Consider the following 24,912-nt stretch of genomic DNA (forward strand, 5'->3'; position numbering starts at 1 on the left):
CTATTTATTTATTTTGTTATTTATTTTGGTTTTATCTGTCTATCGATCTATCTGTTTATTTTAAGACAAGGTTTCTCTATGCCTACCTGGCTGTCCTGGAACTCATTGTGTAGCCCAGGCTGGCCTCGAATTCACAAAGATTCTCCTATCTCGGCCTGCCAAGTACTAGGATAAAGGCCTGTGCCACCACTGCCTGGCCCTGATTCTTTACTTCAAGTATTAGACCAGTGGTTCTTAAGCTATAGGTTGTAACTCCTTTGGCAAACTTCTGTTTCCAAAAACATTTACATTATGATTCATGATAGTAGCAAAATTATAGTTTGAAGTAGTAGTGAAAATTCTTTTATGGTTGGGGGGTCACCACATGAGGATCTGTATTAAAGGGTCACAGCATTGGTAAGCCTGAGAACCACTGCCTTAGACTCTGTCATGTTGTTACTTTGTAATCTTTGCTATTTGTACAAATTCACTTAAAGGGGACATTTCAAAAAAGATAGTTTTCATTAAACTTTAATATACCATTATCATTTGCTGTTTATTTTTAGCAGAGCATTATGATTCTAAGATATAAATTGTGATGCCTTTGGTAAAGAATCGCCTAGATTTTCTTCATTAGCTTACTAGGCAGGCCCCAACTTTTATGGGTAGCATTTGTGTCTTTTTTATTTGATCCTCATTTATCCATCGTAATGCTTTAACAAAGCAGGATCCCCTCTTGTGGACTTCCCCCCATGTATCTTTTTACACAGATCTGTTCATAGCATGTTCCTTCTTCCTTACTGCTCTGTCTTTTTCCCATTGTCAAGACCAGGTAGTTTCTCTGGCTCTGCCACGTGCCAGGTAGTCTTACTTTTAGATGTTATTTTCTGTTAAATTATTAACTTTCTTTACGTATAGTTTCTGTTCTCTGTACTGGGCTCAATTCCAAACACTATCTGAATTAATTGTCACCAGGCAACTCAAGTAACTAAACCTTTCCCCCCTTTTTATTAGTTAAAGGTTTTTATTGGAGGGGATTTCATACATGAGAATTCAGCATTCAGATAAACTGACACAGAAGACACAGAAGTTACTACAGTAACTTGCCCCAAATCTCTAAGCTAGCAAGTCATCACCCAGGATCCTTGACCAGAGAGCCATTTTCTTGACATGCTACCCCTCAGAACAGTTAGCTGAATAAATAGCCCACAAACTAAGGGCAAAATTCCTTGTCTGGGTAATTTTTAATGCTTTAAACAATTTAAAATATTTTTCTTGTTTTAATTTGAAAGTTTTATAAAATTTAAACATATTGTAGACTCCATAAAGAAAATAATTTGATCTTCTAAACATAAGGAACAGAAACTTGTTTTAGTGTCTGAACTTTAAGATTGTGTTAGAATGAGATTCTTGTTAGACAAGAATCTTAAAAAAAAAATCATGGGTTTTGGTATAAGGTAGTTAAAAGTAACTACATGTACCAGACAAGTGCAAAGGTATTTGGTTTCTTAATTTCTCTAGAGAAAAATATGCAATGATGTTTGACGAGCCAGTTCTCCTGCAAGCTGGATGGTGGTATGTAGCGTGGGCTCGAGTATCAGGTCCCAGCAGTGACTGTGGCTCTCATGGACAAGCTTCTATTACCACAGATGATGGGTAAGTATATGTTGAGTTTGACTTACATAACTCTTATTTTGGTTTGTGAGATCTTGTTCTGAAATCTCACAGAGTATTAATATAATTGCTAAAAATTAAATTTATGTAAACTTGTGTGTTATACAACCAAATATACTAAATGAAAATCTAGACAGAAGGAAGAAGACTGCATTATTCTTGTTAGATGGTATATGTGTCTTTCTGGGTATTGAATTGTTTATAAGCTCTATAACCTAACTAAAGATTACATAGGGGAAGGGTGCAGGATACTGATGAATTTGTGTAGATATATACATACATACATACATACATACACATATATATACATACATATATATATACATGTTCATATTCAAAATTAGATTGATACTGCACAATCAAATAGTTTGTAAGATTCAAAGTTTCTGTCATATGAAATGATATTATCTTAATTAAATGCAGAGGAAATTATACTACTTTCAGATTAAGAAGAAAGCTCAGCCAGTAAAGTTTTTGCTACACAAACATTAGGATCGGAATCCAATCCCTAAAAACCTTGTAAAAAGAAAAATGTGATGTAGTAACATTCACATTTAATTCTAGCACTGAGAGAGCAGAGACAAGTACACCCCGGAGCTTGCTGGTGAGCCAGCCTAGCCTACTTGAAAAGTTCCAAGCCAGTGAGGGAGAGACCCTTTCTTAAAAACAAAGCAAAGAGCCGGGCGGTGGTGGCGCACGCCTTTAATCCCAGCACTCGGGAGGCAGAGGCAGGCGGATCTCTGTGAGTTCGAGGCCAGCCTGGGCTACCAAGTGAGTTCCAGGAAAGGCGCAAAGCTACACAGAGAAACCCTGTCTCGAAAAACCAAAAAAAAAAAAAAAAAAAAAAACAAAGCAAAACAGTGATTGGCTCTTCAGGAGTGATACTCAAGGTAGACTTCTGGCCTCCATGTACATACATACACAAGTGCACAAGCACCCACAGGAACATGCACAAAGTAACTAGACACTTCTGTGTACATTATTTCATTTGATTCCCTCAATAAGTTTTGAAGCAACTGTTCTCATTCACACTCAGTAAATTAGAGAAATAAAATGGGAAAGCAATATTCTTAGAATAATGGTGTAGTTACCATATACAGAACCCAGCCTTCTTTCTACTCTACTAGTTTGATCCTAGTGTTTGAAAATACTATGATTTGTAAGAGAAATTAATTCTTATTCTTCTTGAACATGGTAGTATAAAAGGTACATGCTAATTTTTTAGGTGAATTCCATGTTGATGACGATGACTATTTAAGGGAAGTTAAATCTGCCACATGATGTTTCTCTTTCAGCTCACTGTTAGATTTTTGCTAGAACTGCATTCACCCAGAATTGCATGGTTGTTATATATAGTCCATTCAATTTGGAATATTGCGACACTTGGAGGAGGCTAAAGCCCCTAAATGTATCTATTTAAGCGCTTTCATGTGTCGAAGTGGAAATCTTTAGTTCTAAGCTGACTGCTGAGGTGAAAACCAAGCTGAAGGATGGGAGGCAAGAGGCTCCAGACATCTAGGAATTCCCATAAGTTCACTCCTTCATTTTGTTGATAATTCAGCAGCTATAAATCAGGGCACTACTTTTTCTATGTGATTCTTTTCTTTAACAAATAAATAATGTTCATAAGCATAAAATTTGAAAACATTATGATTAAATTCCTAATAATTATTACATTATTAATTTCCTTATTAGTAACTTTCCAAATTATTAAATTCCTTTTTAACCTTAGAGCTTGTCATTTTTGGTGTCATACTATTCCTTTTTTATCTTGTAGAGTTGTTTTCCAGTTCAAGAGTTCGAAGAAGTCAAATAATGGTACCGATGTAAATGCTGGTCAGATACCTCAACTGTTATATAGGTATTTAAACAGTTTTATAGTTAACTAATACAATTTATTCTTTTGTTGTGCTGAAATAAAATCACTATAAAATATGGAGCATAATAATGGAGAAATTATTGAAACATTGAACAAATTAAAGTTTTTTGTTGGTTTGTTTGTTGGGTTTGGCTTTTCGAGACAGGGTTGCTCTATGTAGCCTTGGTGCCTGTTCTGGAACTCACTCTCTAGCCCAGCCTGGCCTCAAACTCACAAAGATCCCCCTGCCTCTGCCTCTCGACTGCTGGCATTAAAGGCGTGCGCCACCACTGCCCGGCTTGAACAAATTAATGTTATACTGGTAAAATATAGCTAGTTAAAAATATTTAGATAGTATTTAGTAAACTTTTATGAACACTTTGTATATCAAACTTAATTTAACATTTTGCATGACTCAGGGTATCAATATTATAATAATAACAATATGCTAATAGCTGTTTGTTTAATCTTATTGATTTTAATACCAATTTCAAAATGTTATAAACTAATAAAGTATTTCTTAAAAAATGTAAGGTAGAATGGGAGGATATTTTAGACGTGGACCTAATCAATTTATTGTAGTTTTTCTTTTCTTTGTGCTCGAGATTAAACCTAGGTTCTGACACATTTAGGCAAGCAACCTAATCCTCTGCTTTGTCTCTAGCCTGATAGTCTTACATGATTTATTTTGTGAAAGAACACACTAGAAAATCTCTTATTAATTTCCAGTTTTAGTTGAAATAGTAAAATGTTCATGTTGTTTATTATATTTAACAATAAGAATTTTAATTAATTCACAGTAATTCAAAGGTGTATTGACATATGTCATATGCAAATGTATTTGTCTATTTTTAGATTACTTATAAACCCCCATTAACAGTGTTTTTTCTTACTACACATAGTCCCCAAATGTAGAAGAAATAACTTTCTTCCATGTCTTTTCTTCTAGTGATCACTAAAAGAATTTGAATGTTAGAAACTTCATATTTCTCCAGAAAGAATTTTTTATTTTTACATTATCTATTGTAGCCATTTTTTTTTCTTTTTCTTTTTCTTTTTTTTTTTTTTTTTTTTTATTTTCGAGACAGGGTTTCTCTGTGTAGCTTTGCGCCTTTCCTGGAACTCACTTGGTAGCCCAGGCTGGCCTCTAACTCACAGAGATCCGCCTGGCTCTGCCTCCCGAGTGCTGGGATTAAAGGCGTGCGCCACCAACACCCGGCAGTAGCATTTTGTCTGTTTGCTTGTGAGCCTTGACCTTTAACAGCTGAGCTATCTCTCCAGGCCAAAAGTACTTTTAGAACATAACAAATTGCACTGGAGTACTTTTATGGACTACGGTTGACTATATGTACATTACTAGGGAATATGACTTTTTATGTTTTTAATGGTAAATATTAAAGTAGATTATTTCACTATGGCAAAATGTACATTTTAATATATTATTTTTATTAATTCTTTGGGAATTTCACAATATATTTTGATAATGTGTACTCCATTCTTCCCCAAACTTATTCCTGATCTACCTTTTCATGCTCCTCTTTTGCCTTTCTATTATCTTTTTCCTGATTTCTTAAGATACAGATTTTTTAAAGGTGAATTTTCATTCTTTATAATATATACACTTAAGCCTGCAATTTTATGGTAATTCATTGGTTGAATTTTTATAATCTTTCGTGTATACTGATTTTAATATTTAGTTACTCAATATTTTATATTTCATATATGAATACTATATTTATATAATTTTTAATCCTCCTTCTCCCTTTCCATCTTGTACTGTGGCCACCATTCCCTCTTAAATTCATTACCTCTTCTTTAATTATTATTGTTATACACCCACACACACACACACATACACATACATGTGTATGTACGTATGTATATATCTGTGGATAGGTTTGTAAGTAAATAGGTAGAGAGGTAAGTAGATAGCTAGGTAGGTGGGTAGATAGATGATATATAGTACTGAATCCATTTATTGCTGCTTTCGTGAGTTTAGTGCTGACCATATGGAATTGGATAACCTATCAGGAGCTCTTCTCTGTAGAAAACTGATTTCCCCTCTTTCAGCCACCATTGATTATCTATAGTTATTCATCTGTTGATAGGATTATGGGAGATTTCTCCCATCCACATTGACAGGTGTCAATGTGCAAGTCTTGCTTGAACAACCATATTGTTGAGATTTTGTGGGTGTAGCTTCCTTGTCATATCTAGAAGATACTGTCTAGAGTCAGGCTTCCTGGTCCCCTGTCTCTTAAAATCTTTCTACTCACTCTTGCATGATTTTCCCTGAGCTTTAGGTATAGGGTTGCATTGTAGATATATCACTTGGAACTATCATTTATTCTCTGCCAATTGTGGATCTCTTTAATAATTTCCATCTGTTGTGAAAGAACACACTGAGTCCCATTTGTACTTTCCATATGCTCCTGGATGTGGGGCCATTTACTGGAGCATGGTTGGCTTACAAGAGGTCACACCCCTAAAGAAAACCTACCATTCTTCTCTCAGGAGTCATCATCACCTGTCCATAGCTCCTCCCTTCCTCCTCCATAATAGAATGGTGACTGGCTTGATCTCAGCTGGTACTGTGCAGGCAATCAAAGCTGCTCTGTATTCATGAGTACAGCATTCCTACCCAAGTTTAGAAGATACTTTTAGCTCCTGTCCATCCAAACCTCAATCTTAAAATCTTTCTGTTCTCTCTTCTACAATGATGCTTAAGTCTTGGGGGTAGTGGAGCTAATGTAGATGTTCCATTTGTAGCCGAGCATTCCACCGATACTGAAAATGTACATAAAAAATTGTCATTAGTCATTGATTTCAACGTAGTATATTGTTTATCTTCTACCACCAGACTCCCAACCAGTGATGGCAGTGCTTCCAAAGGCAAACAGCAAACTAGTGAGCCTGTACACATTTTGAAGAGATCTTTTGCAAGAACTGTCTCAGTGGTAAGCCATTTTTTAGATTTTCAGCATTGCTACCCATTGCTGAATTTTAATTCTAAGACTGTCTCAGCATAATTTTATAAATTCAGATTCGCCTTTATTTTGGTGTTTTTTTGGCAAAGAGAATGTGTACTTTTAAATAGTGGAAAAGTAAAAATGTTGCCAGTAATTTTACCATGCTCAGCTGAATTGGCTTTTCTGTATCTGAAATAACTTGTAACTTTTCTGACTAGACACTTACCCGCTAAGCAATGAATTTGTTATCTTTTTATTAAGATCAGGACTGTTTTGTTTTTGTCAGTTCTAATAATTTTTTATGTGTGTATAAATGGCCTTGTGATCATTAGGTTATTGAAATTGTTTATATAACAAATGTATTCAGCCATTTATTTTACATTTTCATTTATTATATCATACCAACAATCATCTGGGCCTTGGTGAGGACTGGGGAGCAAAGTAGTCCACTCTGAGATACTATAGTGTTTGCCATCATGTATGTGTGATGGTTTTTAGACCATCGAAAACTGCAGGGAAAGCCAACCCTAAAAAAACAAAATCCAAATAGTAATTTTTTTGTTAGTAACTTCAACTCAACTTTTCAAGCATTGGTTATAGCTTGCTTTCATTATACATCTTAATATGTAAGTGATTTATATATAGTGATATAGGTATCACTGATTTATAGTATTTTAACACTACTTTAAATTGTTATACTGTATTGACATAATTGCAAAGAAACATGTAAATTATGAATTGCTTCTTTTGTTCTCTCCATATTTATAAGATAAATTGGCTAGACTGGTAAAAGGAAAATGTAAATATGTATACATGTATTTTATTTCAGCTCTCAGAACTCAGCAAAAAAAGTTCAAGATAGTTTTGAAGTGGCATGCCTTTATTCTCTTGTATTCAGACTACAATGTTATTTTAACTAATTAGTATATGTTTTTCTTATTGTGGATTAGGAATGTTTTGAGTCATTGCTAAGTATTCTCCACTGGAGCTGGACCACCTTAGTCTTAGGAGTTGAAGAACTTAGAGGATTAAAAGGGTTCCAGTTCACAGCCACACTTCTAGATTTAGAGAGACTACGCTTTGTGGGGACCTGTTGTCTACGGTTATTGCGAGTCTACACCTGTGAAATATACCCAGTATCAGGTATGGAAATTAAAAAAAAAATTTTGGAAAGAAATCATTTTAGAGATTAAGAAAATTTGGCCTGGCGGTGGTGGCGCACGCCTTTAATCCCAGCACTTGGGAGGCAGAGGCAGGCAGATCTCTGTGAGTTCAAGGCCAGCCTGGGCTACCAAGTGAGTTCCAGGAAAGGCGCAAAGCTACACAGAGAAACCCTGTCTCGAAAAACCAAAAAAAAGAAAGAAAGAAAATTAATATAGAGATAGCCAAGTGTTTAAGATTCCAAGATACCTTTAAGTTGCTCCCAGAATTAAAAGAGAGAAAAATGTTACTTTTAGATTATATTTATCAAATGGGAAAATTTCAATCACTAAGTTAGACTTAAATACTCATTCCAGTTCTTTTTTCTAGGTAGATTTTTTTTTTTTAATTATTTTGTAGCCCATTTAATCTCTAAGCAGTTTCATTTCTGGATTTTGGTGTTTGGTTTATTTTATACAGTAAATGACTGAATTATTATTTATAGTAGTACATACTTTGGTTTACTAGCACTTTTCTTATTTTCTCAAAGCTACAGGAAAAGCAGTTGTAGAAGAAACTAGCAAATTAGCAGAGTGTATTGGAAAAACAAGAACTTTGTTAAGAAAAATTTTGTCAGAAGGAGTTGATCATTGCATGGTGAAGTTGGATAATGACCCTCAAGGATACCTCAGCCAGCCCTTGAGTCTTCTGGAAGCTGTCCTTCAAGAGTGCCATAATACATTCACTGCCTGCTTTCACTCTTTCTACCCGACTCCTGCATTACAGTGGGCTTGCCTTTGTGATCTCCTGAATTGTTTGGATCAGGTAATTTAAATTTATAAAATGTTGGTTGAAAATAAAATATATTGCTTAATGCTCTGCAAGCAAATGAATTTAAATGCTCATACTTTGTTAATTACTAAAGGCCAGTTAGGAAATCTGCTTCATGTGTGTCACTTGTATAGCTAAAATTTAAAAATTTGTTTCATTCTCTGGTATTATCTATTTGTTAGAAAATTTTCAAACATGTTTACGTAACTGCTGACTTTTTCTTTCAGTCTATAGGTGAAGTTATTTGAGAGTGGTAGGGGGAGAATATAGTGACTGTATGAAAACAAATGGCCCTTGGTGTCTCCACAGATGTAAGAATGGGAGAGGGAAATGAGTGAAGGACTTGCTGACATTCATTCACTCATGAAGACACCAAATCACAGACTTTCAAAGCACTTTGCACAAATGCTTTACAGAGCGATAGGGCAGAAAGAGACATTGGCACTGATAGTTGGGGACTGCAGTACTCACGTTGCAGTAATTAACAATACAGCTAGACAAAAAGATGAGGGGTGTTAAGGATTAAGTTATAATATAAACCATCTTGATCTTTACAATTTTACTTTTATTTTTAATTGTATGTGCCTATGTTTGTGTGTGTATACATACACATACATACATACATACATACGTGTGTGTGTGTGTGTGTGTGTGTGTGTGTGTGTGTGTGTGTGTGTAGGTGAGTAGAAGAACCTGAAAGGGCCCTTGGAGCTGGAGTTAGAGCCAGTTGTAATCCATTGAATATGGGTGCTGAGAACTGAATGTTGGTCCTCTGGAAAAAGTTAGTGTCTTAACTGCTGAACTGAACCATTTTTCCACCCCTACCTTAATCTTACTGATATTTATAAACTACAATATGCAGCTTCAGAATGCATATTTTTTCCAGTACACATAGAATGTTCAGCAAGATAAATCATATACTTTGACATACATAAATCTAGTAAAATTTAAAACATTAACATTTTAAAGAACGCTGGCTGAACATCCAGAAGACCCAGGTCTTATTCCCAGTAATCACATGGGGGTTCACAACACTCTGTAACTCCAGCTCCAGGGCCTCATTCATCACTTCTGGCTTCCTGAAGCTCCAGGCTCGCATATGGTGCATAGTCTTACATGCAGGCAAAATGCCCATGCATATTAAAAGAGGGGGGGAAAAGACTTCAAAGAGTCTAGTCTACATAGCAAGTTCAAGGGCTACCATACCTCAAAAATAAGGGCAAAAGGAGGATCTTAATTGCCTTATATCCATTAAAGAACAGAACTCATTATTTAAAACTTTCCCACAAACAAAAAATTCCTAACCCAGATATTGTCATCTATAGAGTCTTTAAACATTTATAAGGAACTAACACATTTAACAACTTCCTTCAGAACACATAGAAGGTAACTGATGACATGCCTGATAACCAAACCTAACGTATTATGAGAATAATAATGGACAAATATCACTGAGACATAGTTATTCTGATAATACTACTGAGTTAAAAAATCATAAATGCGGTATACATTTCAAGGTGTATTTATCTTGAAATGCAGGATTAACACCTAGAAATCAATAGAATTTATTGGGCTGGGCTATGATTGAGTGGTAAAGTACTTTCCTAGCACAAATGATAGTTCAATTTTCTATACTGGGGGTAAAAAAAGAGTTCATAGTAACTCTTTTAGTAACTCAAAATAGAAAATTATACTATACTTTTAATACCTATTTAAAATACATTTGACAGAATTAGCGGTTAGCCAGTGGTACAAACTTTGCCAACAATGATGTAATGAAACATCCCAATCTGATAAAAGATCCCTATGAAGAATCTGTAACTAACATCTTACTTAATGGTAAAATGATATTGTATTGAATGCTTTTCCAAATTTGGAAACAATATACTAAGTGTGAACAATCCACAGCTAACATCCTACTTACCAGTGAAATAGTGAATCTTCCTTCTTGGAAACTTGTAACTAGAGTTTTCTTGCCTGGCCCACAGACAGGACAAATCTCTCTCACCCGCCAGTCCCACAGCTCCTCAGACCAAATCAAATAAACACAGAGACTTATATTACTTATAAACTGTATTGTATGGTCATGGCAGGCTTCTTGCTATCTAGTTCTTCTATCTTAAATTAACTCATTTCTATTACTCTATAAGTTGCCACGTGACTCGTGGCTTACCGGTATCTTAACATCTTCTCATGGCATTAGCTTGCAGTCTCTGTGCCTCAGCCTTCCACTTCCCCAAATTCTTCTCTCTCCTTGTCCTGCCTATATTTCCTGCCTGGCTACTTGCCAATCAGCGTTTTATTTATTAACCAATCAGAGCAACACATTTAACATATAGAACATCCCACAGCACTTCCCCTTTTCTTTCTTTCTTTTTTTTTTCAAAAAGAAAGGTTTTAACTTTCACATAGTAAAATTACATATAACAAAACAATTATCAAGCAAGAATTACAGTTACAATAGCTAGTCTATAATATCTAGTCTATTTGTATTTGGCAAAATTAAAGAAGATATCTTATCTATCCTATATTTGTGAGTCTAATGTTTCATATCTAACTTATCTTTTATCATAACTGAGGAAAATATAACTAGTCTTCAACTACATCAAAGACTCCAGAAGGATATACTATTACCTGAGTAACGGGAGAAGGATGCAAGCAACTTTTGGGAGTCTTGCAGGGTAGAGAGAGACAGCTAGCAGCCTGGAGAGTCACCTAATGTTCCTTTGTAAAGTTGGGGCATCTGTCTTCAGCCCACATGCCTAGAGGATCTCAGTCATTTCTCTCTGTGTCCTGTAGAATGTCTGGCAGTTTCCTCTGCGAAGCAGGAACCTGAAGGACCATTTTGCCAAGCAAAGTTCAGTGGTCACCTTCCTATGGGTCCTGCATGTCCAGTTGATCAAGCAGTCCAGGCAAGAACAGTTTCTTGCCCAAATGGCTATTTTTGCCAAGGTGAAGATACACTCCATATGGAGTGTCTTCGATGCCCATCCTCCTCTCTGACATAAAACGGTGCTGCCAGGAGCAGACATGTTTCATTGTCCAGAAAGTATAAAATTTTAAAACATTTTAAATGCCATATTCTAAAGGTCTTTGAAGTATTTGAAGATTACCTATCTATCTGAAAAAGATCTATGTATACCTAGAAAACTTAACTAACATGGCTACAAGTATGATTATCATAGATGACTAATTTATTAATCTACTTTTTAATTATCCATTACAATTTTAAATGAGCTGTACAAACATAATACCTTAAACAAGAGTAAAAATATACATACAGTATAGCGAAATTAACTTTAAATTTGTATCAATAAACTAAAATCTATACCAATGTAAAACATTTCAAACAAGTTGTTGCTCTTTAAAAGTAGGTTCATTAATCTACCCCTTTATCCTATCATTATCTATACTAGCCCCTTTTTTTCTTTAGAAAGAGATTGCATTTATAAAAATATTGCGTTTTCCCTGTCCCACACCAGAGGGCTCTTCTGATATGGGACACAAGAATCTCTCCATCTTTTTTTTTTTTTTTTTTTTTTAAGCAATGTGTTTGGGTTTAGAGAAGGAGTGAGCCAATTCCATCTCCAAAGCCAGCTTGTTATATTTGGGAATTTGGGCGTAGCTTCTCATACTACTTCCTGCTGGAGGGGGGTGCTGTATCTTTTTTTTTTTTTTTTTTTTTTTTTTTGGTTTTTCGAGACAGGGTTTCTCTGTGTAGCTTTGCACCTTTCCTGGAGCTCACTTGGTAGCCCAGGCTGGCCTTGAACTCACGGAGATCCGCCTGCCTCTGCCTCCCAAGTGCTGAGATTAAAGGCGTGTGCCACCAACGCCCGGCCTCGGGGTGCTGTATCTTATGGGGACACAAAGAAAATTTTAGAATTATGGAGTAGTCCATGTACCAGAAACACCTGAATTCCACTAGTGTCATGTCATGATTCAGGATTTTGAATTCTGGAAATTGTTCATGTTTTTTAAACTCAGCTGTCCATTCTTCTTGGCTGTGTATATATGGCTTCATCTCAGCATCCCGTTTTTCTCCACATCCCTCTATTAAATGCCAGTCTACTATTGAGAGGTGTGAGCTTAGTTACTCTTCAAGAATAACTGTTTCAGCTGCTGTTCCATTGCACATCAGAAGCCATTGGCCCACTGCTTGTTCAGCTGCCTTGGAAGAAAAGGACACTGTACCTTTTCTGGATTTCAAAGGCCACTTCAGGGATGGTGCCATATTGTTCTGGCCTCAGAAGATGCCTTTTGATAAAACCACAACTACACTTGTCTTGGCAAGAATTCGGTAGTCCTTTGTGTTCTTGCCGCTTTTGATAATATTGTAATGGAAATGATAGTGTCAAGTCTGTACCCTGCTGTCCTCTAATTCATTAGCATCAAAGTGGTACCCCAGTCAACTTTGGTCCATATAAGGACAGTGTATGTTACTGGTACTTCCCTAGAAGAAGAATATTGCCTGGCCTAATGGGTAAATTAAGTACTCTCACCTTGCGGTCTCCCTTTGCTAGGCTAGCTTTTGCAACTTTGGATCAATATGATATGATGTTGCTTTGCTTTTATGCTCGACTGGTAGCACAGATGTTTGAAGAACTAAGTAATGTATGCATGATTTTTGTGAATTAGGATTTCTTAGGTTGATAAGTTTAAAACCTTTGAAAAATTGTCCAGATGTGCTAAGATTTCTCTATAAACTAAAGTATAGTCACATAATTTTGTGACCTTAGTAAAATGGTATTACAGAAGTGCAATTTGTATTATTCATTTTTGTCAAAAGTACTTTTAGTTCTTACAAAATAAGTGTTTTTGATAGATTCTAATGGGAGTCTTTTCACATCTCACATTGAAAATGATGCTAGGAAGAACTGATGACTATAGAGATGTATAAATATTAATTTGCTGTAGGACTGGAAGTAAGCTTTCCTTTCATCTACTTCTCCCCATCATTACTAGATAATAATTTAATTATGTTTTAATGTATTGATGTGTTCTTATCCTTTAATAAAGCCACTTAAATGATTGAGTAATATATAATTTTGGTGTATTTGCAGAAACTTGTTTTCTATTGATGCAATATTTGAGGATTCTTTTTGCTCTTAAAAGGATATCCAGGAAGCTAACTTTAAGACCTCCAGTAGCCGCCTCCTTGCAGCTGTGATGTCAGCTCTGTGTCACACCTCTGTGAAGCTGACGTCTATCTTCCCTATTGCATATGATGGAGAAGTGTTACTGCGATCCATTGTTAAGCAAGTCAGCACAGAGAATGACTCAACATTAGTTCATCGGTTTCCACTCTTGGTGGGACATATGGAAAAGCTAAGCCAGGTACGCCTTTTCAGAAAGCTTTTACATTGGAGAAGTAAACAACAGTCCTTTCAGAAAGCTTTTACAATGGAGAATAAACAGCAGTAAGTGGGAGACATGCGTAAGTTTGGTGCCTTATCTTCCTTATTGAAAATTATATTTGACAAACGATCATCTGTTTTATGATAAGAGCTATGTTTTAATTCTCATGTTTACCTGAAAGATAAGTATCTTAGTTACAATTTCTTTGTTCGTTTGTTTTTTGAGACAGGGCTTCTCTTTGTAGCTCTTGCCGTCCAGGAACTTGCTCTGTAGGCCAGTGTGGTCTTGAAATCACAGAGATAGAGAGATCTGCCTGCCTCTAACTCCTGAGTGCTCAGATTAAAGGGATGCACCACCATGCCTGGCTAGCTTACTTACTATTTTATTGCCATGATAAAACACCATAACCAAGGCAGCTTATAGAAGAAGCACTTGATTGGGGGGGTTGCTTATAGTTTCAGAGGGTTCATGGTAGGAAGTGTGGTGACAGGCAGACATGGCACTGGAGCAGTGGTAGCCTTGTACATCTTGATCCACTGGCAGCAGGCAGAGAGGACTGGGTTTGGTATGCACTTTTAAACCTCAAAGCCCAATTCCAGTGACACTTCTTCCAACAATGCTACACCTCCCAATCTTTCCAAGCATTCAAACATGAGTCATTTCATTCAAACTACCACAATAAGCAATTTATTTTAAATGACAACTCACTTGTAAAAATGTGAGTATAAAGTAAATAACTACATAATTGTTTATTGCTGTATCATATGAAAGTAAGTTACAAATAACATAAGTAATCTTTTCAGTTCTGAAGTATGATTGGGAAAATGCCACAGCCCATAAGGGTGTTTGCCACCAAGCACAACAACTTAAGTTTGATCCCCAGCCTACATGGTGGAAGGGGAGCCTACACTCACACATTGTCCTTTGACTCCCACATGTGTGCCGTACACACACCCCACACACGCAATAAATAAATGTATAAAATATAGAAATAAATAACTATGAAAATGGATTCTATAAAATAAACATTGGAAAACAAAAGACATAAGAAACATTGTTTAGTAACTGCTTTTGCACTGTTAGAAAGCACTCTAGAACAAAATAAAAGACATATTTTTGTAAAATCCCTGTAGAAATTTAAAGTGTTATAAGGACCAGCATCAGAAAACCTCAGCCTTTCTAGTAGTTATTAATGAATGTCAGGGAAAGAAATACTGAGATAGCAAATTGTTTCTAGAAAATTAGGAAAAGTTAAAATTTTTTCTTATAAATTACTGTGCTGTGAGATTATGAAGAAATATAGTTTCCTTATAGATGGATTTTTACAATTTAAATTAGTCTGAATATCTCTTTCTTTCAACTTTTTAGCAAGTATTGTGTGCTTATTTGCTGTCATTTTAATTAGGTTGTAGTTGAAGTGGGTAAAAAACTAAGCATAGCCTTTGAATTCAGTGTCCGCAAACTACCAGATATTTTTAGATGATAAATTGTCATTTCACTACTTCATGTTGTCAGTGGTTTTACAGGGAACTGGAAGAATAGTTAGAAAGCTAAAGCTGTGTGTTTATTGCTAAAAAGAAAGTTTAGAAACCTCAATTAGACCCTTAAATGTTCATTACTAAGTGAAATAGCTGAATTAGGTATATTAACTTGGTAGAACTTTATTCAGCCATTTAAATGGTATATTTATATTTGATATCGAGGCAAATGTTTAAAAAATAAATATATAAAGAGTGGTGACTATATAAAATGTCTAGGCAAAAGGCTACTTATTGTAAGAGAAAACTGAGAAAAAAGTAACACAGGTGACGAATTTGGGAATATTCTGCTATTTTCTGTCGTGATACTTTGTGCTCTAGCAAATAAAGCTTGCCTTGAGATCAGCATATTGAGCTAGCCACTAGTTAACCATAGAGGCCAGGCAATGGTGGAACATACCTTTGTAGATGTAATTCTGAACGATCTTATTAAATAAGAAACACAGAGCCAAATACAGAAAAGCCTGGAGATTGAGCAGCAGCCAAGAACTAAGACCAAGATCACCTTCTTATCCCTCACTGCTGCTGTCATCCTTCCCCTCTGAAAGAGACCTACTTCCTGTGTCTGTATTTTTATTGACTTTCTGTTCTGCCTTCTCATTGGTTGTAAACCCAACCACATGACCTCATCATCACAGCCTGTCTATACAGACCTCCAGGTCTCTATGGTTGGTATTGAGATTAAAGGCGTGGGTCTCCAAGCTGGCTATGTCCTTAAACACACAGACTCTGCCTGCCATGTGATCGGATTAAGGGCATGTGCTACCACTACCAGACTAAATGGCTTGCTATTAGCTCTGACCCCAGGCAACTTTATTTATTAACGTACAAATAAAATCACATTTCAGAACAAATAAAATATCACCATACACCTTCAATTCCAGCACTTGGGATCTCATGCCTTTAATCCCAGCACTAGGGAGGAGGAAACAGGAAGTGATAGGCTGGGCAGAGAGAGGAATATAAGGCTGGTGGAGACAGGAGCTTGACCCTTTTCAGGCTGAGGTGGCTGTTGCTTGCTCCTTTGTCTCTCTGACCTTTTAGCATTTACCCTGATATCTGGCTCTGGGTTTTTAGGAAATACTATTAGAGTTTTATATTTTAATACTAACATGTAGTGAGTAAAAGTTAATTATGTGATTAAAGTCTTTGAAAATATACCACATTTAATATATATTCTTTCACTGCCTTTTTAAATATAATTGTTATGAAAGAACATATCCAGACACTAAGAATGTGGTTTTGAAAATTGAGTCATAGCAAACAATACCCCTGATTTAGGAAAGTTGAAACTTTTGGATTTTAATGAAATTCTAATTTCTTATCCTGTAATTTTCTACTGATAGTTTTTTCTTTCAGAAATTAAATACAGTAGTAGTTGTAAAAGAAGTATCTGTGCTTGATTTTTATAGACTCTGAAATCTTATCTTGTAGAAAGAGTTTTTAAAATGATGAATAATTGCCTGCCTATCATGAAGATAGACACAGTTTATAAACTGCTATGTAGTTAAAATAAGAAAATATGTGAAAATGTCACAAAACTAATAAAAACATATCATGTAAATTATGAGTTAAAAAGAAATAATTTAGGTCTAGAACTTTAGGTTATGATATGGGAAGAATTTTACAGCTGAGAACTCCTGTGAGGCAAAGAAATCAATGCTTTGCCCTCTCCCTTCTTACATGTCACAGAGTGAAGAGAACATCTCGGGGATGACAAGCTTCCGTGAAGTTCTGGAGAAGATGCTGGTCATTGTTGTGCTTCCAGTGAGAAACAGTCTTCGGAGAGAAAATGAGCTCTTCTCCTCACACTTGGTCTCTAACACCTGTGGACTACTGGCCAGTATTGTCAGTGAGCTGACGGCATCAGCCCTAGGATCTGAGGTAAGGAGCTGTGTTTCAAAACTGGATAAACAAGCACATGTTCCTGTAGAATCGTAATGCTTGCTGTTTCTTTAAGACACTGGTCTATAAAGGCAGCCAGATCTCATAGCCTAACAAGATCGGGCCTCAGCCCTGACAACTCTGTGTGGGACACATAGGAAGTTGTGCTGTTTTGCGGCTTTCTCACCACTAAAGTATGGTCCTTCGCTAAACAGCACTCTGCCAAACACACACACACACACACACACACACACACACACACACACACACACACACACACACACACACACGAGGAATGATATAAAAGTAAAGTATTCTCCTTTGTTCAGGAGATTTCTCAAAGATTCTTCCCTGGGCTTCTTCCCACCCCATCTACCCCCATCACCCTATCTATGGTAGCTTTTTCTTTTATTTAGCACTCTTAACAAATCTCCTGTCTAGATTTTAAAGGGAAGCTACGCTTTCCTCTTAAAGCCCCGTCATATTGTCTCTGACATGATACACATTCTTTTTAATGCTTACCTACTTAAAGACCTGAGCATGGCTCCCGTGATCACGTTGGCCTTTGCACTAATAAAGCTCATTTCTGATAGTCATTTCAGAATCCCAGCACTTAAGAAGCAGAAGCAAAGTGAAGCTAACCTGGGTCACTTAAGAAGACCCATTTCAAAGTAATAAATAAGCAAATAACAAATAACAGCAGGCATATTTAGCTTTCCATGTTATTTCTTTATTCATGTTTTGGATTTTCAGAAACTAATTTCCAGATAGGTCAGAAATAAGTATTTAGAAAGGAGAATGTTCTTGTTTAAAAAACAAAAATCCAGGGCTGGGAAGATGGTCCAGCAGGTAGGAGTGCTCCCCTATGTACAAATTCAAGTATGTCCATGTGTCTGCACCTGTAAATCCAGCACTGTAGGGGACAGACAGGAGGATCTTTGGCTCTTTATGCTGCCATTCTAGCTCCATTTTTAATAAGAACGCCCTGTCTTTAGTGAGTAGGTTAGTGATAGAACAGAACACCTGGTGTCCTTTGGCTTTTGTGTATGCTCATGCACAGGGTATACATACACACAAAATAGCAAAAAAAAAAATCATTTTTGCCTTCCTGTTGTATGATGTACTCATTTTATTTTTACTTCTTAAGACTCTCTCTGTGTCTCTTTCTCTCTCTCTCTCTCTCTGTGTATACATGTGTTGTGCATGCATGTGTATATAGAGGTATACCTGTGTGTGTATATGTGTGTAGAAGCCAGAGATTGATGTTAGATGTCTTCCTCTGTCCTTACTGAACATATTTATTGAGACCCAATCTCAAACTCATTGTGGGAATCATCTGTTGGCAGACTCTTTGTCCAGAGAGGCCAGGTTTTCATCTACCCAGCTACCTACTGCTGGGGTTACAAATAGGCTGCCATTCCAGCTTTCCAATGGGTTCTGGGGATCATCCCACAGGTCTCCATGTTCATAGTACAAACAGTATTAACAGAGCCATTCCCCACTCAGATCCATCTTGTAACTGCTCCCTTATTAATATACGCAGGTTATCAAATTATGTTCAAGTATGTAGTATCTTCTTAGACCAGGTTCTTATCTGCCACATTATATAACTCCATGAGCTTGCACCAGTTGTCTTATTGCTAAATGATAAGTAATGCTCTGAAGTCAGGCTAGTAATAGTAAATACACGGTACTCAAAGAAGAAAAAGTGCCAAAGCTTTGCTCTGTCTCTGGTTACGTATACAAGTGCCTATGAAAACGGGGCAGAATCTTAGTCTCAACTATACCATAGTTCTTGTAATTGTGATAAGATATTCATAAATTAAACTATATCATTGTAACAGTTCTTGTGTGTATAGTTCAGTGTTAGCAAGTATACATCTTGTTCTGTAGCCAGTGTAACAAAATTCAAGATGTATCAAATATTAAGTGTTTGATAAGGTCACCTTGAAACACTGATGGGTGCCTGACATTTTATGAAGTATAATATTATTTTTCTCTTTCCACTGCCTTTCTTAACCATGTTTGATAACTTACTTGAATGCTTTAACTGATTTTGATGCTTCTGTTTTTTTGTTTTACCCCCAAACAGATTGTGGCTTGATTCTGAAAATCCTGTCTTAATATAAAATTTATAATTCAAATGAATGTTTAATATCTAATATGTATCCATTAGATACTGTGTTTCAGTTGTTGCTATTAATACTCATGTTATCAACTGCTGATGGAATTGTGTTGTTCACAGGTTGATGGACTAAATTCTCTTCACTCTGTAAAAGCCAGTGCTAACCGATTCACAAAAACAAGTCAGGGAAGGAGTTGGAACACTGGAAATGGATCCCCTGATGCCATCTGTTTCGCAGTAGACAAACCTGGAATTGTTGTTGTTGGTTTCTCTGTCTATGGAGGAGGTGGCATACATGAGTATGAACTAGAGGTCTTGGTTGATGATGTAAGTATCACTCCTGCAGCATTTTTCTTGCTGTGTGGTTATCTGAGTTTACCATTGTCAAGGCATGATGGTTTCAAACCTTCAGAAGTCTTAACAGATTGCCTGTTCGTGGACAACATTAAATCAGAATCAAAAGACTTATTTTACATGATTGTTTGAAGGCATCTTGGTACATTTCTGCCTTATTTTATTTTTTATTGTTTTGCAGTTTCTGAAAGGGAGAGATTTTAAGTGGAATTGAAAACTAGAAAGTACATAGCTAAGCCTTTTATTTCAAGTCTTGTATAAATTTTTTCTGCTATTGTCATTTTTTTGATTCTAGAACAGTGTTTAAGTTTAGATGGATACTATCCCCTCTAGCAAATAAAAAATTTTATTAGAATGCTAATGGAAAATTCTTCCTAAAAGATAGTGTTTTTGATTATAGCTATATTTATTTCTCTATTATTAACATTATTTTAAATACTTGAAAACTACAAAGTTTAATATGAGACAGGAAACATGAAAATAAGTTTCTTGTAAATAGCATATGTTTAACTGATTTATTTGAGCAATTACTTTTAATTAACATCTACTTCATTAGACTATATGTGCAGTCTCTCCATAAAGATACTCAAACACTTCCAAGACCTAAAAGAATACTAGTCAATTTATGTTTTAATCTCTTCGGGAAACAAGATAAAAAGTGAATAGAGTAGCAAAATCTTTCTTTAGAAATGTTAATAACTAATTTCAGTTTTTTAATACATTTATTTGTGAGAGTGTGCATGCACACATGCATCCATATTCTAAGGTACATATATGGAAACCAGAGAGTAACTTATGGGAGCCAGTTCTCCACCATGTGGGAAATCTCAGAGATCAAACTGAGGTTGTCAGGCTTAGGGACCAATTTGTTTACCTGTTGAGCCATCTCTACCAGCCCATGACTAATTTTATATATAAGGCAGTAAACTGCCTAAAGACAATAATGGATTATAATCAGATTTGTCCTGCAATAAAGTTAAGCGTCTTATGGTTTTTTTTTTTTTATATTCGTTAGAGTGAACATGCAGGAGATTCAACTCATTCTCACAGATGGACATCTCTAGAATTAGTCAAAGGAACTTATACAACTGACGACTCACCCAGCGACATAGCTGAGATCAGACTTGACAAAGTTGTTCCTTTAAAGGTAATTTCACTCACGTTTCTTTTTTAACTAAGAGGTAATGTTATACAGTTAAAAATAGGGAAAAGCAGGCTGGAGAGATGGCCCAATGATTAGGTGTGTGTACTGCTCTTACAGAGGGCGTGAGTTTGAATCCCAGCACCCATGTTGGGAGGCTCACAATCACTGGCAACTTCAGTTCCAGAATACCCAACGCCCTCTTCTGACCTCTTCAAGTATCTGCACTCGTGCATGCACCCCTAATATACACATGCATATACACCATTAAAAATAAAAGTAATCTTTTAAAAATATATTGAAAGGTAGTCCGTGAATCTCGGTGTTAACTATGGCTTCTCCTAAATTATCTGTTATATGCTGCTTTCTTGGTATTATACTTTATTGTGTTCTGTTTTTGCACATATCAAATTCTAGTATACTAGGAAAAATTGTTAGGTTTTATTGTCAGATAGCTTTAGAGTCGGGGTAAGACAGACTTAGCTTTTTAAAAGAATTAGTACAATATAATAAGTAGGAAAGATGCAGAGTAGTATTTATTCCTTTTCTGACATGCTACATCATTCTCACATATGAGATTTATTAAATCTGGCATATTATCATTTTAGCACTTTGAGCCTCTTCTTTTGGTGAGGAAGCCGAACATCCATACTGCAATGTTATACTGACTAAGTAATGACAGCAGAGAATATGCCTCTATGCGTTGCATGGAATTGAAACTGATTAGGTATTAGTCTGCATCTTTCCAACTTATATTGCACCAAAAATGCTTCAAAGAAAAAATGTGGTCTTAGGAGTTAATATTAATGGGGCCACATAGGTAGCTCAGTAGTTAAGAGGACAGGGGATCCAGGTTCTATTCCCAGCATCCACATAGTGGCTCACAACCACCCATTACTTCAGGTCAGGGAATCTGATGACCTCTTGGAACTACCCAGGCACAAGGGATGTACATAGTGCACATACATGCATATATGTAGGCAAAACATTTGTACACATAACATAAAATAAATAAATATACAAACAAGAGTATTGGGATTTTTCCTTCATATTAATTTTATAAATATAAGTGAATAAATATTATTTTGGAATAGAATTTAAAGTATAAAGTAGACTCATCAGAGACTTCATCAAAAACAGCTTTGATGGCTGGAGTGCTACATCAGTGGTTAGGAACATAATACTCTTGTAGAGGACTGGAGTTCAGTTGCCAGCACCCACATCAGGAGGCTTATCACCTGTAACTCCAGCTCCAAGGGATCATAGATCATCTTCTATCTGCCATAGCATTTCGCACGCCTGCACGTGCGCGCTCACACACACACACACACACACACAATCTTTAAAAAAAAAAAAAAGCAGCTTAGATACTGTCCTAGTCATGGTATTTATTGCTATGATAAACACCATGATGAAAGCAACTGGGGGAAGAAAGGGTTTATTTGGCTTACACTGACACAGTGTAGTCCATCACTGAAGGAAGTCAAGACAAGAACTCAAGCAGTTCAGGTACCCGGAGGCAGGAGCTTTTGTAGAGACCACAGACCTGCCCAGCCTGCTTTCTTATAGAACCCAGAACCACCAGCCCAGGGCTAGCCTCTCCCACATCAGTCACAAAAGAAAATGCCTTACAGGCTTGCCCACAGTCTGATTTTATGGAGGCATATCCTCAAGTAAAGTTCCCTCCTCTCAGATGACTAAACTTGTGTATTATTGGCATAAAACTACCCTCTGGATCATAAAGCATGAGTATCTGTAGCTCTGTTTTGCTACGTACCATGTTCTGTACCATATTCTGGACAGTTTTGCATGGATTTTTTTCCCCGTGTATGTGCATATTTTTGTCTCTGGGTAAATTTCTCCCCAAATAAAAATGTAATAGACTCACAGATATTTTTATGTACTTAGAGTTATTTTAAGAATTTAAGCTCATAGAAAAAAATATTATTTTATAGTAATATTAGTATTTCAGTCAGTGTTCCATTGCTGTGAAGAGTCACCATGACTAAGGCAACTCTTATAAAAGAAAACATTTAATTGGAGCTGGCTTACAGTTTCAGAAGTTTAGTCCATTATGATCATGACAGGAAGCATGGTGGAGTATAGGCAGGCATGGTGCTGGAGAAGGAGCTGAGAGTTGTACATCTTGATCTACAGGCAACAGGAAGTGAACTGTGTCAATGCGTATAGCTTGAACATAGGAGACCTCAAAGCCTACCCCCACAGCGACACACTTTTTCCAACAAGTCCATACCTACTCCAACAAAGCCATACCTGCTAAGAGTGCCACTCCCTATGGGAGCCATTTTCTTTCAAACCATAACATTGATTAGTATTTTATGTTTGTAATTAAGCACAGGAATTACCCATATTTGTTGATAGTCAACTACTAGTCTCACTGCTTACTAGCTATGTTACTTTGTGCAAGTCGTTTAACAACTGGACCTCAGATTCTTCATTTGTTGAGTAATATACTTACCTACTAAGGACACTTGAATTAATTCAGTTAGCTCATATAAAGTATTTAAGGCAGATTCTGTTACTCAAAACACATTCAGTAAATATTAGCTATTAGATTCATTAACAACTCATTTAATGAAATTATTTTTAATGACCACAAAGTTTCAGTATATTCGAGTAGTTTACTGCTAGAGTTCTTTCTGTATTCTCTTCTTATATCATGAACAGCTATAACATGCTTTATATCTCCATCACGAAGGAAAATGTTAAGTATGCTGTGCGCTTGAGGAACTATGGAAGTCGTACAGCCAATGGAGATGGAGGAATGACCACCATTCAGTGCCCAGATGGGGTGACTTTTACCTTCAGCACATGCAGCTTGAGCAGTAATGGCACAAACCAGACCAGAGGACAGATTCCACAGATACTGTACTATAGGTATGTGCACTTAGAGTTAGAAATGAAATGTGCTAAAGTGGTGTGTAACATTTACTATTGTATAATACTTGCCAAGTCAGTAACGTAACTGAATTACAAATTTATCTTCCTAGCACATACTTAATTCCTGTAAAGAATCTTCATTTTAAAAATGTCAGTTTAGTATTAACTACAAAGTTGAATGCTTTTAAATTTTTTGTTATTTTATTTTTTAGTATCATTGAAACTTTGGTGGGTTTTTTTTTGTACTGTCATATATGTTGTTTTGTTATATTTTAATTTCTTGATTGTGCTGTAAAATTCAAGTAGAATTTACTCATTTCTTTTCATAATTATTTAACCGAAGTTCAGGTAGTGGCATTGCCTTGGTTCTTTTATCCAGTCTGAAGAATAGTCTTATATCTTTTACTTGCTCAGGTTGGCCCCTGAGACTCTACATGATGTAATGGTGGGGTTTTCTTAAAATATTTTAGCAAACTATTTAGTAGGTAAATGGTGGAAAATAGAAAATTATAATCTTTGGGGAAAAAAACCCTAACTACTCATAACTCATTGCATCTGATTTTTTGGTATAATAACATACCTGTGTTATTATATGTCTTAGTGTCATTAACCACTTTTGTTCTCAACCTAACTTTGTATCAAATCACTAATATTGCTTACGTGGTGCTACATGTGGTTGCCTCAGCCAGTCACACAGTAGGCACTTTTCCTGTCTCTGTTTCACAGAAGAAGGAACTGAGACTTGAGTGGTTAAACATCTTTCTCAAATCACATTTGTAGTGAATTATGATAAAGGGATTTGTACATAGGAAGTTGGACTCCAGGTAACACACCTGTAAGTCACCATACCAAATATCCTTCTTAAAGATGCTTTCTCTGGTTGGCTGATATATGTTGTAGGTTTAATGTGTTCATAGTAGTCATACAGTTGTAGCCAAATAGCCTGGTCATTCTGGATGTCTTTCTCTTGCACCCTACATCTAATTTGATAGTTCTTGACAGCCATATTTGTAAAATGCTCTACATCTGACTTTTTCTGTCATTCCTGTGATCAGACTGCTGATCACCAACCCCTTTACAGGTAAAATAATCATAGTCTATATGAGTCTCTTTCTCTGTTGTCCTTCACAATCAGTTCTCCACAGTACAATCAGTTATCTGAT

At 36.1% G+C, this 24,912-nt stretch overlaps 1 protein-coding gene across 15 annotated transcripts in view; it reads left to right on the top strand.

Annotated features, from left to right (window-relative positions):
- Positions 1 to 24,912, top strand: part of Mycbp2 (MYC binding protein 2) — a 249,377-nt gene that overhangs the window by 123,885 nt on the left and 100,580 nt on the right. For all 15 annotated transcript variants that reach the window (XM_028864803.2, XM_028864805.2, XM_028864804.2 and 12 more), the window contains 10 exons: positions 1,501 to 1,635; positions 3,431 to 3,514; positions 6,372 to 6,468; positions 7,431 to 7,623; positions 8,171 to 8,445; positions 13,564 to 13,785; positions 17,037 to 17,228; positions 19,474 to 19,680; positions 20,723 to 20,854; positions 23,568 to 23,746. In XM_028864803.2, coding sequence (XP_028720636.1) covers positions 1,501 to 1,635; positions 3,431 to 3,514; positions 6,372 to 6,468; positions 7,431 to 7,623; positions 8,171 to 8,445; positions 13,564 to 13,785; positions 17,037 to 17,228; positions 19,474 to 19,680; positions 20,723 to 20,854; positions 23,568 to 23,746 — 1,716 coding nt within the window. The remainder of the gene's footprint in view (positions 1 to 1,500; positions 1,636 to 3,430; positions 3,515 to 6,371; positions 6,469 to 7,430; positions 7,624 to 8,170; positions 8,446 to 13,563; positions 13,786 to 17,036; positions 17,229 to 19,473; positions 19,681 to 20,722; positions 20,855 to 23,567; positions 23,747 to 24,912) is intronic.

The sequence above is a fragment of the Peromyscus leucopus genome, chromosome 9, assembly GCF_004664715.2.
Source record: "Peromyscus leucopus breed LL Stock chromosome 9, UCI_PerLeu_2.1, whole genome shotgun sequence".
Taxonomy (NCBI): Eukaryota; Metazoa; Chordata; class Mammalia; order Rodentia; family Cricetidae; genus Peromyscus; species Peromyscus leucopus.